Source organism: Trichechus manatus, unplaced genomic scaffold (assembly GCF_000243295.1).
Source record: "Trichechus manatus latirostris isolate Lorelei unplaced genomic scaffold, TriManLat1.0 scaffold00010, whole genome shotgun sequence".
Taxonomy (NCBI): domain Eukaryota; kingdom Metazoa; phylum Chordata; class Mammalia; order Sirenia; family Trichechidae; genus Trichechus; species Trichechus manatus.
The window spans coordinates 11,488,056-11,501,722 of NW_004443946.1; the positions used below are offsets into that span (position 1 = coordinate 11,488,056).

Sequence of the window (13,667 nt, forward strand, 5' to 3'; positions counted from 1 at the left end):
TTATCTGAGTATACATACATCCCAGTGTAGACCATAGGCTCTATGAGGACCAGAACCTAGTCTGTTTGGCTTTTTACTAGATCCCTGCACTTAGCACCTTGGCAGTTTGTTGAAATCCAAAAAATATTTTGAGTGAGTATAGGAGGACAATCTAGAAACTGGGAAGGGATAGAAGTGAGCAGTATTTAGAAGGTAGAATCAATAGAGCATTGAGACTGATTACGCACAGGTGAGAAGGGGAAGAGTAAATTTGCTCTAGAGTTTTTTAATCCAAAGGAGACAGGGTGAGGTACAGAAGGAATTAATATTATTCCATGGGTTCAGCTCTGGTTTGGATTAAAATTTAGAAAGATTTGGGTAATATCTGTTTTTAATGTGTAAGTCAATATTCAAGAAAGAATACATTTTTATTAAAGTACTATATCCTAGGACGAATTCTGGCTGTCCTATCTGAGAAATGGAGGAAGTGTAGTGGGAATATACTGGACTTGGAGTTTAAAGTCTTAGAAATTCAGCTTTGTATAACTTTTGGAGCCCTCGTGGTGCAGTGGTTAAGAGCCTGGCTGCCAACCAAAAGGTCAGCAATTCGAATCCACCAGCCACTCCTTAGAAGCCCTATGGGGCGGTTCTACTCTGTCCTATAGTGTCACTATGAGTTGGAATCTACTTGAGGGCAACAGGTTTGGAGTAATGTGACCTTAAGGAGCCCTGGTGGTGCAGTAGTTAAGCACTTGGCTGCTAACTGGAAGATCGGTGGTTCAAACCCACCAGCCACTCCATAGGAGAAAGATGTGGCAGTCTGTTTCCGTATAGATTACAGCCTTGGAAACCCTATAGAGCAGTTCTACTCTGTCCTATAAAGTTGCTATGAGTCGGAATCGACTCAATAGCAATATGTTTTGTTTTGATTTTTAATGTGATCTTAAGGAGCCTGCGTGTGCAAGTGGCTTTCAATTGGCTGCTAACTTAAAGGCTGGCAATTTGAACCCACCTGGCTCTGCGGAAGAAAGTCCTGGGAAACTGTTTCCATAAAGATTACAGGTAAGAAAAACCCTATGGAGCAGTTCTACTCTGTAACATAGGGGGTCGCCATGAGTCAGCAGCTAACAACAACAACAATGTGACCTTAGCCCAGTTATTTAACATGTCTGAGCCCATTTTCCTCAAATGTATAAATGGGATAAAAGCAGTGGCATACCAAGGGCAGGGAAGTGGGTGTGGTCTGCCCAGGTGCAGTCGATAAGGGGGGTACACTGTCTGAAGAGATTAAAAAAAGAATCGCAAAACCGACTAAAAGTCAGTCTGATTTTTATTATCACCAAGTGCTGACAATACTAAACAATGTCTGTGATAAAATACTCCTCCCCACTCTTAGTAGTCATAAGATGATAAGACCCATTTTATAGTGTACTTCATTAAAGTAGAGGATGGATATGGTGGTACATTACAAAAAGCTATAAATGAAACTTTTAAAAATGTATGCATTGTTTTTTTTTTTTTCCAAAATTAATGTGATGTGCTATTTGGAAAAAAAAAAATAAAAAGTAGTTCTATATTTACTTGGAGCCCTGATGGTGCAGTGGTTAAGAGCCTGACTGCTAACTAAAAGGTCGGCAGTTCAAATCCACCACCCACTCCTTGGAAACCCTATGGGCAGTTCTGCTGTGCCCTATGAGTCGGAATTGGGTTTTTGGTGTATTTACTTAAATATACCAATGACAGCAATGGGTTTTTGGTATATTTACTTTAAAAAAAAAAAAAAAAAGGTACAGCAAACTTCCTAATCTGTAAATGACCTGGTCATACTGAGTTAGTGATAGTGTCATTTTCTGGAGATAAGTGATTTTTTTTTTTTAAACCACAGAATTTTATAGAGAATTAGTGAAAAATATCTTAACTACTTTTGTGTAATAGGGACATGAAGAATATTAACTTTATAGCCTTCACTTTGGTCAGGTAATTCAAACACAGACCTAATAACTGGGTCTATACCTGCTGCTGGGTGACAAGGCCAGTTAAAATGAATTAAATGCTTCAGTTTGTATATGCTTAGAAATAAAATACTATTACCTACCTTACAAAGAGTCTACTGAGCTCCTGAGAGCATCACATGTTAAAAGAAATATCTTAATGCTTCAATTTATAATGAATGATAATGATCAAATATTATTTTTAACAGGCTCACAATTATTAACTAGCAAGAGTTCCAATAGTTAACATCTCTTTCATGTTTTAAGTCTACTTAGGATCCAGTTGGTAAAGTAGGAGGCTCATCCCACTGTAATGATTCAATTTTTGTGTACCTGCATTTCAGTGATGCAATAGCCAATTCCTTTTATTAAAGCCTTAAAGATAATAGCACAAGTCTTCTCACATCACTTTATGAGACTCCAGTTAGCTGTGGATGTAGGAGCTGGGCTTCGCAGCAAAGAAGACATCCCAGCAGTGGCAATAACAATGCACAGTCAAAGAAAGAACCGACTAGAAGGCAATTGGTTAGTCAAAGAAAACCGACTCCTCCCCTCTCCTTCCCAGTCTGTTTATGTTAAGTGTTGATTACCTTATAATAATCCATCTGCCTTACATGCTGCTTATAGACAGGATGCTATTTCACTAAAAACTAGAAGACTAAAATAATGAATTGGTGAGGTTCATTGTTGTGAGGGCTACTATTTAAGATATTTATTCAAAGTCTTTAAAACAAAATAATGTAACAATTACCACAGAGTAATATTTTAAAAGTAAACATAATAAGGTTTTAATTTTACTAGCTATGTTAATAACTAGAAAAAGATTCTGAACTTTTGGCATTTTGTATTCTAGACATAAGTGATATTTATACCAATATAACTTTGCAAATATGAAGTATTTAAAAAAAAAAAAACCCGTTGCCATCAAGTCGATTTTGCCTCATAATGACCCTACAGGACAGACAGAATTGCCCCATAGGGTTTGCAAGGCTATAATCTTTATGAAGCAGACTGCCACATCTTTCTCCCATGGAGCAGCCAGTCGGTTCTAACCACCAACCTTTCAGTTAGCAGCCAAGTGCTTAACGACTTCGCCACCAGGGCTCCTCAAATAGGTGTAAACCCAAAAAACCAGACCTGCTGCCATCGAGTCAACTCATAGTGGCCCTATAGGATGGAGTAGAACTGCCCCATAGGGTTTCCAAAGAGCAGCTGGTGGATTCAAACCGCCAACCTTTTGGTTAGCAGCCGAACTCTTAACCGCTGCACCACCAGGGCCTCCAAATAGGTATAGTGACTTTACACTTAGCCACAGAGTACTATTTTAGAAAGAATGGAAGTTAGCTCACATGTTTAAACATCACATATTGTTTTTCACATGATTTAGAGAAAAACTACTTATAGATAATTGTTTTAAAAAGAAATCTCTTAAAAGTCATAGAAGAAGTCACTTGAGAAGAAATCCATCCTTCAGTGGGTCATTGTCTTCTACTGTAAAGCTTGTTGTACCTGTGTAATGGGCTTGTCCTGATACTTCCACTATAACAGCTTTAAAATCACCACATTTTGCTTCCTGCAAAAAAGATGATGGAGTTTAATATCAAAATATCACACTCATATCTGACCTAAAAGTTATACTAACGATTAGAAAATCTAAGGATTAGTCCCACAGGCAGTGGAAGGTCTTTAGGAGAGAGACATGATGAAACTTGTTTTAGGTAAGTTAAGCTATAAAGTGGAGGACAAATTGGAGAGGAAAAAGACTAGAAACCTGGAAACCAGTTAAGAGGTAATTTTAATTCATTGGTTGAATCCAGAGTTACCAGAGCAGTGTTTAGTGAGGAAGGAGAAGGAGAACACAATACAGAGACACTCTGGAGGACAGCCCTGGTGACTGCTGCATGTGAGGGATGAGGAATAGGAATACATTAATGATGCCCATAGTTTCTAGCTTGGGAGTGAAGCTAGTGATGGCATTAACCAAGATGAGAATGAGAGAAGGAGTCCATTTAAGAAGGAAGAAAGAACTTTTTAACAAGTTGAGTTTGAGATATCTCTGGAACAATCAGAGTTAAGCATAGTGACAGCTGGGAGCATAGACGCAGGAGAGAGGGACAGGGTAGGGATTAAGGTCTGGATGTCATTAGCAGTGGATGGTTTAGAGTTGAAGCCTCAGAAGGGGATGACATTGCTCAGGGGCATCAAATTGCAGGTGAGATGAGAAGGAGGCTAAGGATGAATGCTGAGAATACCTAAGTGGAAGGACAGGAAAAGGAAGCTGGGGAAGGGAAAGAAACTGAGAAGGTACAGAGAGCCTGGAAGGGCCCAGACAGACAGGGAAGGAGTATGGTGCAAGTGAAGATATTTTTGCATGCATGATTAATAACTATAAAAGAAATGACTTCAAATCTTAAACCTACAGACGATCTTTCTCTTTTCTAATTTTTAAATCTGAATAACTGAAACTCCAAGCTAAAATGTCAAATAATCGACTAAGGTACATTAACTTTATTATATTTTTATAAAGCTGCTATAATATAAAGCCTCATTGAAAACTTCTGCTTTGTCTAACAGTATAATGCAATGCTGAACAGCATTGGATCTGAGCTCAGAGACCTAGCTTCACATACTGGCTCTCTACTCGCTGTTTGACCTCTGGCAAATTACCTAACCTCTCTAATTCTCCATTTTATCATCTGTTAAAAAAAGATAATAACAGTATTTGCCTCCTAGGATTTTTGTGAGGATTAAGTGAGATGACATGTATAAAGTGCTTAGCTTGGAGACCAACCCATAGTAAAGCACCCAGTAAATGCAGATTATTATTATCTTCAACCGCAACTGCTTAAGACAATGTGTTCTAAATTTCTCCGTAAGAAATAAATGAGTTTGGTATATCATAAAGTCACTATATAATACAGGAAGTCCTAACTTAAAGAATAAGGAGCCCAGGTGGCACAGTGGTTAAGCGCTCAGCTGCTAGCCAGAAGGTCAGTGACTTGAACCCACCAGCTGCTCCACAGGAGAAAGATGTGGCCGTCTGCTTCCATAAAGATTTCAGCCTTGGAAACCCTATGCGGCAGCTCTACTCCGTCCTACAGGGTCACTATGGGTCAAGTTGGAATTGACTTGACAGTAATGGCTTTAACTTAAAGAAAAGTCAATATTCAGAAAAACCAAGCTTTAAAAACAGCTATGTTAGGATGGATCGTTTGCTATGTCAAAGGTCTCTAGGAGGTGATTCATTTACTAACAGGTCTCATTAATTAGCTTTGTTAGCACATTTAAAAGTTGATTTCATTACAAAAATTCTATTTTCCACAACTTTCCAAGACCTTCACATCCTGTTATAGAAAAGGAAACAATCCTACAGAATATGAAAACCAAACCAAACCAGCCAAACACTAGTTTAGTGGTTTTCAAACTTTTGGTCTTAGCACCACTTTACATCTTAAGATTTGAGGATCTCGAAGTGTTTTTGTTTATGTAGCTTGTATATCAATATTTTCTGTATTGGTAATTTAAACAGAGAATTTACAAATATTTATTAATACATTTAAACAATAAGCCATTAGATGTTAACAAAAATAATATATTTTTGTGAAAAAAATTTCCAAAACAGAAAAACATTTAATGATGTGGCGCTGCTTTACATTTTTGCAAATCTCTTTTATGTCTGGCTTAATAGAAGAGAGCTGGATCCTCATATCTGCTTCTGTATTCAATCTGCTGGGATATCACACATCATGTAGCTTCTGGAGAATACCACTGTGTACCCGTGAAAGAATGAGAGTGAAAAATAATGTCTTAGTATTATTATAAAAATAATTTTGACCTTGTTGAACCCCTGGAAAGACTTGAGGACCACCAGGGGCCTCAAGACCATACTTTGAGAACCACTGCCCTAGTTGAACAGAGGTTTTTACAGGCCTGCTTTAAAATGTCTCTTCTCAGAGCTGAGTAAACAAACTTAACATCCAACTCAGGCCTCTACAGTCTCATAAATAACACATTTACAAACAAGAAGCTAAGGGTGTGTCACTCACCCTCACAGCCTTCCCAGTGAATACTGAGCCAGTTGCACTGCTTTTAAAGGCTCTGGTCTGGTTCAGTTCCAGAAGCCCTTTGTGATACTGTAAGGCAATTCGGGCTGTCACTCCTGAGCCAGTAGGACTTCTGTCAACCTGTTTCAAAACAAATGAAAATGTGTGGGTGCATATATGTATATGTATGTAAATTAAAAAATAAAATATGGGAAATAGCATGCTCAATCTTATTATATAACGTCTTTATAGAATTCCTTGTGTATTAAAATTTAATATCATAGGGTATAAATGGAGCCCGGGTGGCACAGTGGTTAAGAGCTCAGCTGCTGACTAAAAGGTCAGCATTTCAGATCCACCAGCCGCTCCTTGGAAACCCTATGGGGCAGTTCTGTTCTGTCCTATAGGGTCGCTATGAGTCAGAATCAACTCAATGGCAATGGGTTTGGTTTTTGGCAGGGTATAAATATGATATAAAAATTTATAATACTTCCGGGGTTTCTCTGGTGTTTTATTAAGGGTTGATATTGAACTTAATTTCTACAAGCTGTAAAATATAATTGTCTACAGTAGATATTTTTAAATGTATTCAGATCAAAAGAAAACTACATACAAATTATGTGATACAGTTGTTGTAAATCTTAATAAATTTGCCTTTAAAGTATTTTAAAATTATTTCTATTACACCTTCAACAGAAAGAATTTATAAAAATCTTGTCGTCTACATGTCTGAAGCAGTAGTAACTCTCATGCATAAAAGTAACAACAAACTAGAAAGCCTTTTGAGTAAAATATAGAACAAACAGCAAATTAGCACTAGTGCCAAACTGCAGAATAAAATAAAGACCTTACCTTTGTATTATTAAAGTGAGCAGAGATAAAATTCCATTTCAAAGAAATGATCACCAAAAATATTGAGATTAGAAGGGGCCCAATATAAAGGCACCTTTCTTCCTTACCTGAGTTCTGAACTGACTGAGACATAAGTCAAAGCAGTAAGGCAGATGGAGATCAAAATGATCACCTTAATTACTCATAAGGGATGCTGTATGAGGGTATGATGTAGTATGAAAGCTTCCTAGCACCACACCCCAAAATGAAGCAGACTATTTTACCCCCATAACCCCTGGAGAAGCAGAATGGAACACCTACATTCTGCAGGCATCTCCCATGCCTAATTTCTCCTCTCAAACTCCCCTAATTGGTTTAAGCCTCTCCTCCTCCCCTGGGACACAGAGAATGAGGGGGTGGAGAGAGGCCAGGAGGGTTACACTAGCGGGGGTCCCCTCACATGGCAAGAAATATCAAGAATGGGGAAGAAGCATTTCCCCACATGAGACTTACACTGTTTCAAATACATTGTGCATCAAATAATAGACCCTACACATAGCAGAGTCTCTGAGGTAAATAAATCCTATTTCAAAATGACTTTGTTAGAAAGAGTAATACAGTTGTCATAGAACACACTGGTAGAATCCAAAATTCCTGGTTATGTGGGATCTGGATAGTTCATTTCTTTATATGGGTCACATGAGGAACTTCCCTAATGGAAACAGGAAGTCTTCTTGTAAAACATATTTAATATTCACTTTTCTCAGTAACACTGCTTGGTCATCTAGCTCACAAGAACCTGATACTAGACAGAAGTCATATATACATCCTGGCCACAAAGAAAAAGAAAGGATTCCTTACAGTATGTGAATACAAGTTTAGTTCACATAATGGAAAATAATAGTATAGATAATTTGTGTCAGACATTTAACCTATTATCTCATATTATCTGCAGGACAACAATCCTATGAGATAGATAGGGCAAGCATTATCCTCGTTTTTCTGAGCTGAAGAAACTGGGGCATAGAAAGGTGGGGTGGCTAGCTGGGGAAAGAACAAAATTTTAGTTCCATATTATCTGGTTTTTGTGCTTAAAATTATGGTTTCAATACCTGTGCATCTGCAAACACACAGATGTTGGCGGTTGGTTCCTCACTATAAGCGTCTTTTCCATCTGTTAATATAGTTCCATACAGAAAGGCAAGATCTTCACTATCAGGATGATTAATTTTAAACTGAAAATAACAGCAACAAAAAAAACCCATATGTAAAACAAATGTTTTTATTCAAACTTATCTTTATAAATAATGCAGATGGGAAACTCTTTGACACAACTTTTGATCTTTATCATTTGTACATTTGTGGAATACCTCTTTGGGAAAGGCATCTCTGTCTAGATGAATACACATGGTTTTATTGGAAGTTACGATTCTTATCTTACTTTGAGTCCTTTCTAAAAACGTTCTGCAAATAGCCTCTACTAAAGGAACAGCCTTATTTTATACATCCCCCAACCCGAACACACACACACTTTGTAGTACTGTCCCCAGGAAGGCCAATCCACAGGCTGGCCATAGTTGCTCAAAGAGGATGAGCTAAGGCACTCATATTCTCATTCTCAGGAGCTTGAAGGGGATATGTGGAAAAGTCAGGCAGTGAGTATCCAGGGCAGAAGTTAATAGCATTGATAGAGTCAAGGGCTGTGAGAAGCCACAAGCAAGCAAAAGGCATAAGAATGTAGACAGTATTAGGTAAGAGAAATAATTGAATAATAAAAAAAAGAGTAATTGTAGAGGATGAAGTCAGCTGGTACCATGAAAATCAGCAGATACATACAGAGAGCAGCAGGGACTGGCAGAGAAGCTAAATCATGTCAATAGTAAAGCATGCCCAGGCCCAAATGTGCAGAAGCCCTGGTGACGCAGTAGTTAAGAGCTTGGCTGCTAACCAAAAGGTCAGCAGTTTGAATCCACCAGTCGCTCCTTGGAAACCCTATAGCGCAGTTCTGCTCTGTCCTATAGGGTCACTATGAGTTGGAATCGACTCGATGGCAACGGGTTGTTGGTTTTTTTTTTTTTTGGTTATCCTCATCTCTACAATAGCACTATTACATCACACCACTCACAGTTGTCCTAGTTTCCTAGGACTCCCATAACAAAGTACCACAGAGTGAGTGGCTTAAAACAACAGAAATGTATTGTCTCATAGTTCTAGAGGATAGAAGACTGAATTCAGGACATCAGCATGGCCATGTTCTTTCTGAAGGTTCTACAGGAAGATCTTTCCTTGCCTCTTCCTAGCTTCTGGTGGTGTCTGGTAATGTCTGGCATTCCTCGGTTGTAGACACATCATTCCAATCTCTGCCTCATCTTCAAATGGCCGTCTTCCCTCTGGGTCTCTGTCTCTTCCCCTCTTTTTAAAGGATACCACTCATACTGGGTTAGGGCCCTACCCCATTATGACCTCATGTTAACTGACAGCATCTTCAAACACCCTATTTCCCAACAAGGTCACATTCACAGGTACTAGAGGTTAGGACTTCAACACATCTTTTTTGGGGACACAATTCAATCCATAACAAGAGATATGCTTCCCCCTCTAGACCGAGCTCCTTAGAGGTGGGATTTCTTTTTCCTTTGATCTCCAGTATTTAGCATACTGTCTGGCATATAGTAAGTGCTTGTAAATGTTAAGAAAATAAATAAATGAAGATGAATTTATATTACATTAAGTCCCCCCTCCCCCCTGCAAAAACCTCTTCCCTCAATCTACATCAGCAGTATGAATGGTCAAGCATTCACAAAATAGTCCTACTGCCAGATATGTCACTGAAAGAAACTGTTCTTCATATATTTTGCAGAATCCCTCCTCCCCAATGTCACTCCCCTCCATACACCTTGGTGAGAAGTTTGAGCTTTAGTGAGAAGTTCAGAATGACTCCTTTTTTTTTTTTTTTTTTTTTAAGAAAACTATGCTTTTTTGTATTGATTTCATTAAAAGTCAGGTGAAATTATTTTGTGCCAAATTGTTTACTCTTAAACTTTTACCTGTCTGCTTAATGAGACAGCAAAACTAATGTAAATTCAGAACTTCAGAAGTTACTATGATAAAATAATTCCACACATGAAAGTGTATCGACAGACTTGGAAAAAGAATAATTTAGAACTGCAATATAGTATACATGTTCATTTTGCTATTTAAATTATACATAATGTTAAATTAAAGCCTCAGGAGTATTAATAGGCCCATCAATAATTATTAGTACAAGTATATTAGACACTATCATAAGTCCTTTTTTACTTAGAATAATAATTCTCATATGCCAACACATTCAAATACTGTATATGTATTTTACTTGTAGGTCCCAGTTTCAAGGTAAAATGGCAGACTTGTGTTAGAAATGAAGGAATATTCTAGACTCATTTGTTATCTAAACTGACTTTATCAGAATAGTTTTCCCAAGCCAAAACTAGGGTTACTTGAGCAGTTATTTGAGTAACTTCTTAGCAATATAGGAAAAATTCCCTAAGTAGGAATTAATGTTCTTCATGAAGAGAAAACCTTGTTAGACTTAATAAAATTATTTTGTATGCTATATTTTATATTGATTATTTTCAAGTTTTACAGAGAGAATGATCAAAGCATATGAATTTCAAATTAGTGGAATACTATATAATACATTTACTGTATGCTTAAATAGCCACAAACTATAATAGTGTGTGTTAGTAATAATACCAAAACCCAAACCTGTTGCCATCAAGTCGATTCTGACCTGTAGTGACCTTATAGGACAGAGTAGAGCTGCCCCATAGAGTTTCCAAGGAGCACCTGGTGGATTTCAACTGCCAACCTTTTGGTTAGCAGCCGTAGCTCTTAACCACTACGCCACCAGGGTTTCCGTTATTAATAATAGTTATCATTTATTGGGCATTTATTACCAGGCAAGCATTATTCTAAGTCCTTTATATTGACTGATTTAATTCTTACAACAAACCTATGAAGTAGGTATGCTGTGATTTCCATTTTACAGATAAGGAACCTGAGGCACACAGGGGTTATGTTAATTGTCCAAGATTATAAAGGTTGCAAAGGTTACAAGTGGCAAGGCTGGAACTCCCAGGTAGTCTGGCTCTAGAACCTAAGATTTAAACCACTATCCTATTCTTAGTACTACTAGTAATTTAAATATATAGTTAATTTTCTTATAGGCACAATAATTTACATTTCTTCCATGCCACAGGTGAGTGTTTTTTTATTAAGGCAGCAATTGTACTGACCTGAGCTTTCACTGCTTCCGTCACTGCACTTGCTGCATCTACGAGGTCCCTGGTCTTTGCAGAACAAATGACAAGTCCAAACTTTTCAGCACTGACGAATGCATAAAATGTGCCACCATATGCAATGTCTACCACCACCTTTCCATGGCCAGGAACATCGACTGTGAGGTCTAACAAATATGTTTTTGTAAATAAGTTTGTTTTTAATATTTCGGCAAACAATTCACAGCATTTTAAGTACATCTATTTCTGTGGAGATAGGGGGAACTTTTCACACTGTGGGGTGAGGATTTTAACTTTATCTAAAGAATTTGGTCTTCGTCCTTGGTCCTGAGGGATAACCTCGGAAACCTTGGAATTTCCGCAGTGTCTTTGATGAGGCCGCCAGACCACACCTGAGAGTTTATGCTAATGAGGTGACTCAGGTGACTCATGCTGGCCAGGCCAGAAAGACTCACTTCATATCAGCCGACCTCAGTGGAGGGGGTCTGATTCAATCAATAATGCCTACAAAATGAGGCCCCAATAAAGGCTCCGGACATGGAAGCTTCATGGACTTCCTGGATGGTGAAAGACATCCATGCACGTGGGAGTGTGCACATCCCTTTTTGGGACCTGGAAGCTCCCTGCTAGGAACCCTCTTGAACCTTGTCCTGTGCATCTCTTCATTTGTATCCTTCTTGCTATAATAAAACTATAATCATAAGCATAGTGCTTTCCTGAGGTCTATGAATTGTTCTAGTGAATTATCAAACCCAAGGGAGTAGCAGGAGCCAGCAGGTCAGTTGTGAAGGGGCACTTGGGGGCCTCTGAGCTTACGGCTAGTATCTTGAGGGAGTAGAGAGGATCCCCAAGTTTGTAGCCAGAGGTCAGAAGTGAAGGGAGCCCTTGGGATCCCCAAATTTTCCACGGCATCCTGAAGGGGTAGTGGGAAAACCCCAAATGCCACTGGTGTCTGAAGTCTTCCACAGTCCGGAGGACTGTGCCTTTTAACTTGTGAGGTCTGACCTAGCTCTGGAAGAAGTACTACATGTGCAGAGAAATGGAATTGATAAGAGATTCATTTGATTCATCCACATATTTGGTGTCAGATAAGTGGGATTTGATATCTTCACACCTATCATAAACAGGAATGAAGGAAAGCACTTCCGGGCAACATGGCGCTATAGTCAGAAGCACCACACCATCCCTCCACAGCAAAGATCAGAAAAACTAAGTCAAACAGAGTCACACTTCAATCCTGAAACCCTAAGCATCAAATGAATAGATAAAGAACTCAGCCAAGCACTGAATGGAATAAGAAACTGACCGAGAACAGACAGTGAGAAGAGATATACGCAGAGGTCCCCTATCAGCTACTCCAGCACAGATCCGCCATACTGGAATCCTATCAGAGATCAGCGAACAGGGGGTACGAGAAAGCAGCCTCATGGAGCTTCCAGTAGGAGACAGAACAACCGGTAATGAGCGATATATGCTTTCCCACCCCCCACCCTTCTTCACCCCCACTTAGCCTCCTCTGCTTCCTGCAGCCACAGTCACTTGGCCAGGAAGCACCAGCTTCACCCCAGTGTTGCTTGGATTCTACCTGCCTGCACTGGCCAGCTCCCTGAGTGCCTTTTGTTGGCTGCAGGTGTTGCTTTTTTCCGCTTCTTTAGATTTCTTCCTTACCTCTCATCGCCTCCCCCTCCTTTCTCTCAAATACCTGGCTCTGTGTGCCATCTTTGCTTCTTCCTGAAAGGCTGCGAAACACTGCTGGACTGTGAAACTGCTTCCCGGCCCATGGCGCCACACTGTTGGGATCCCTGGGGCTTGTTTGTTTGTTTGCTCTGATTTGTTCTGTTTTGATTTGTTTGTTTTCTTTTTCCTTTCTCAGCTTGGAAGCCCCTTCTAGCCAGGCAGTACCACGCGGCTTGGAAACACTCCCTTACTCTGCAGAGACACATAGGGACATCCCTGGGGGCATTTCTTTATTCTAGTTTTTTGTTGTTGTTGTTGTTTTGTTTTCTTTTCTCTCTTATTCCCTTTTTGTCTTCATTTCCAGTTTCTCGATTTACTCATTTTTTCTTTTACCTTTTTTCTTTTTTTTTTTCATTTTTGTTTTTCCCCATTTCTCAGTCTCTCATCTCTCCACTCCAATAGCAAGCTCCCTTAGCATTCTTTTTTGTTTTTGGCTCCTGTTCCTCTCTCCTCTTTCCCATACCCATCTTAGCGCCACACATCACAATCTACCCCCTCCTTCCTGCCTACCTGCACCGTGCGCTGAACATCACAATCCAAAGCAGCACAGGCACGGCCTACTGGAACCTGCCCTGCACTGATTCCCAGTCCGCATTGTTAGCCCTGGTACATGCCACAAACAACCCATCCCAGCAACTCCCCTTCAGCTGGACCTGCCCTTCTGTAACATACCTGAGTGACTGACCCTGCCCACTGGAGAAGGAGGTGAAAAGTATCGTGCCACAGATGAGCAAACAACAAAGAACGCACAGCCCACCAGCTTAGACATAACCAAATAAAACAAAAAAGCAGGACAAAACAAACAA

The 13,667-nt window shown here is 39.4% G+C and overlaps 1 protein-coding gene across 1 annotated transcript in view; it reads right to left on the reverse strand.

The window, feature by feature from the left end:
- Positions 1 to 3,329: 3,329 nt before the first annotated feature.
- The window catches only part of L3HYPDH (trans-L-3-hydroxyproline dehydratase), a 15,057-nt gene continuing 4,719 nt past the window's right edge, over positions 3,330 to 13,667 (reverse strand). Inside the window, exons 2-5 of the mRNA XM_004370911.1 lie at positions 11,122 to 11,291; positions 7,957 to 8,079; positions 6,017 to 6,154; positions 3,330 to 3,543 (exon numbers count right to left, since the gene is read on the reverse strand). Of these exons, the coding sequence (XP_004370968.1) occupies positions 3,418 to 3,543; positions 6,017 to 6,154; positions 7,957 to 8,079; positions 11,122 to 11,291 (557 nt within the window). The 3' untranslated portion in view covers positions 3,330 to 3,417. The remainder of the gene's footprint in view (positions 3,544 to 6,016; positions 6,155 to 7,956; positions 8,080 to 11,121; positions 11,292 to 13,667) is intronic.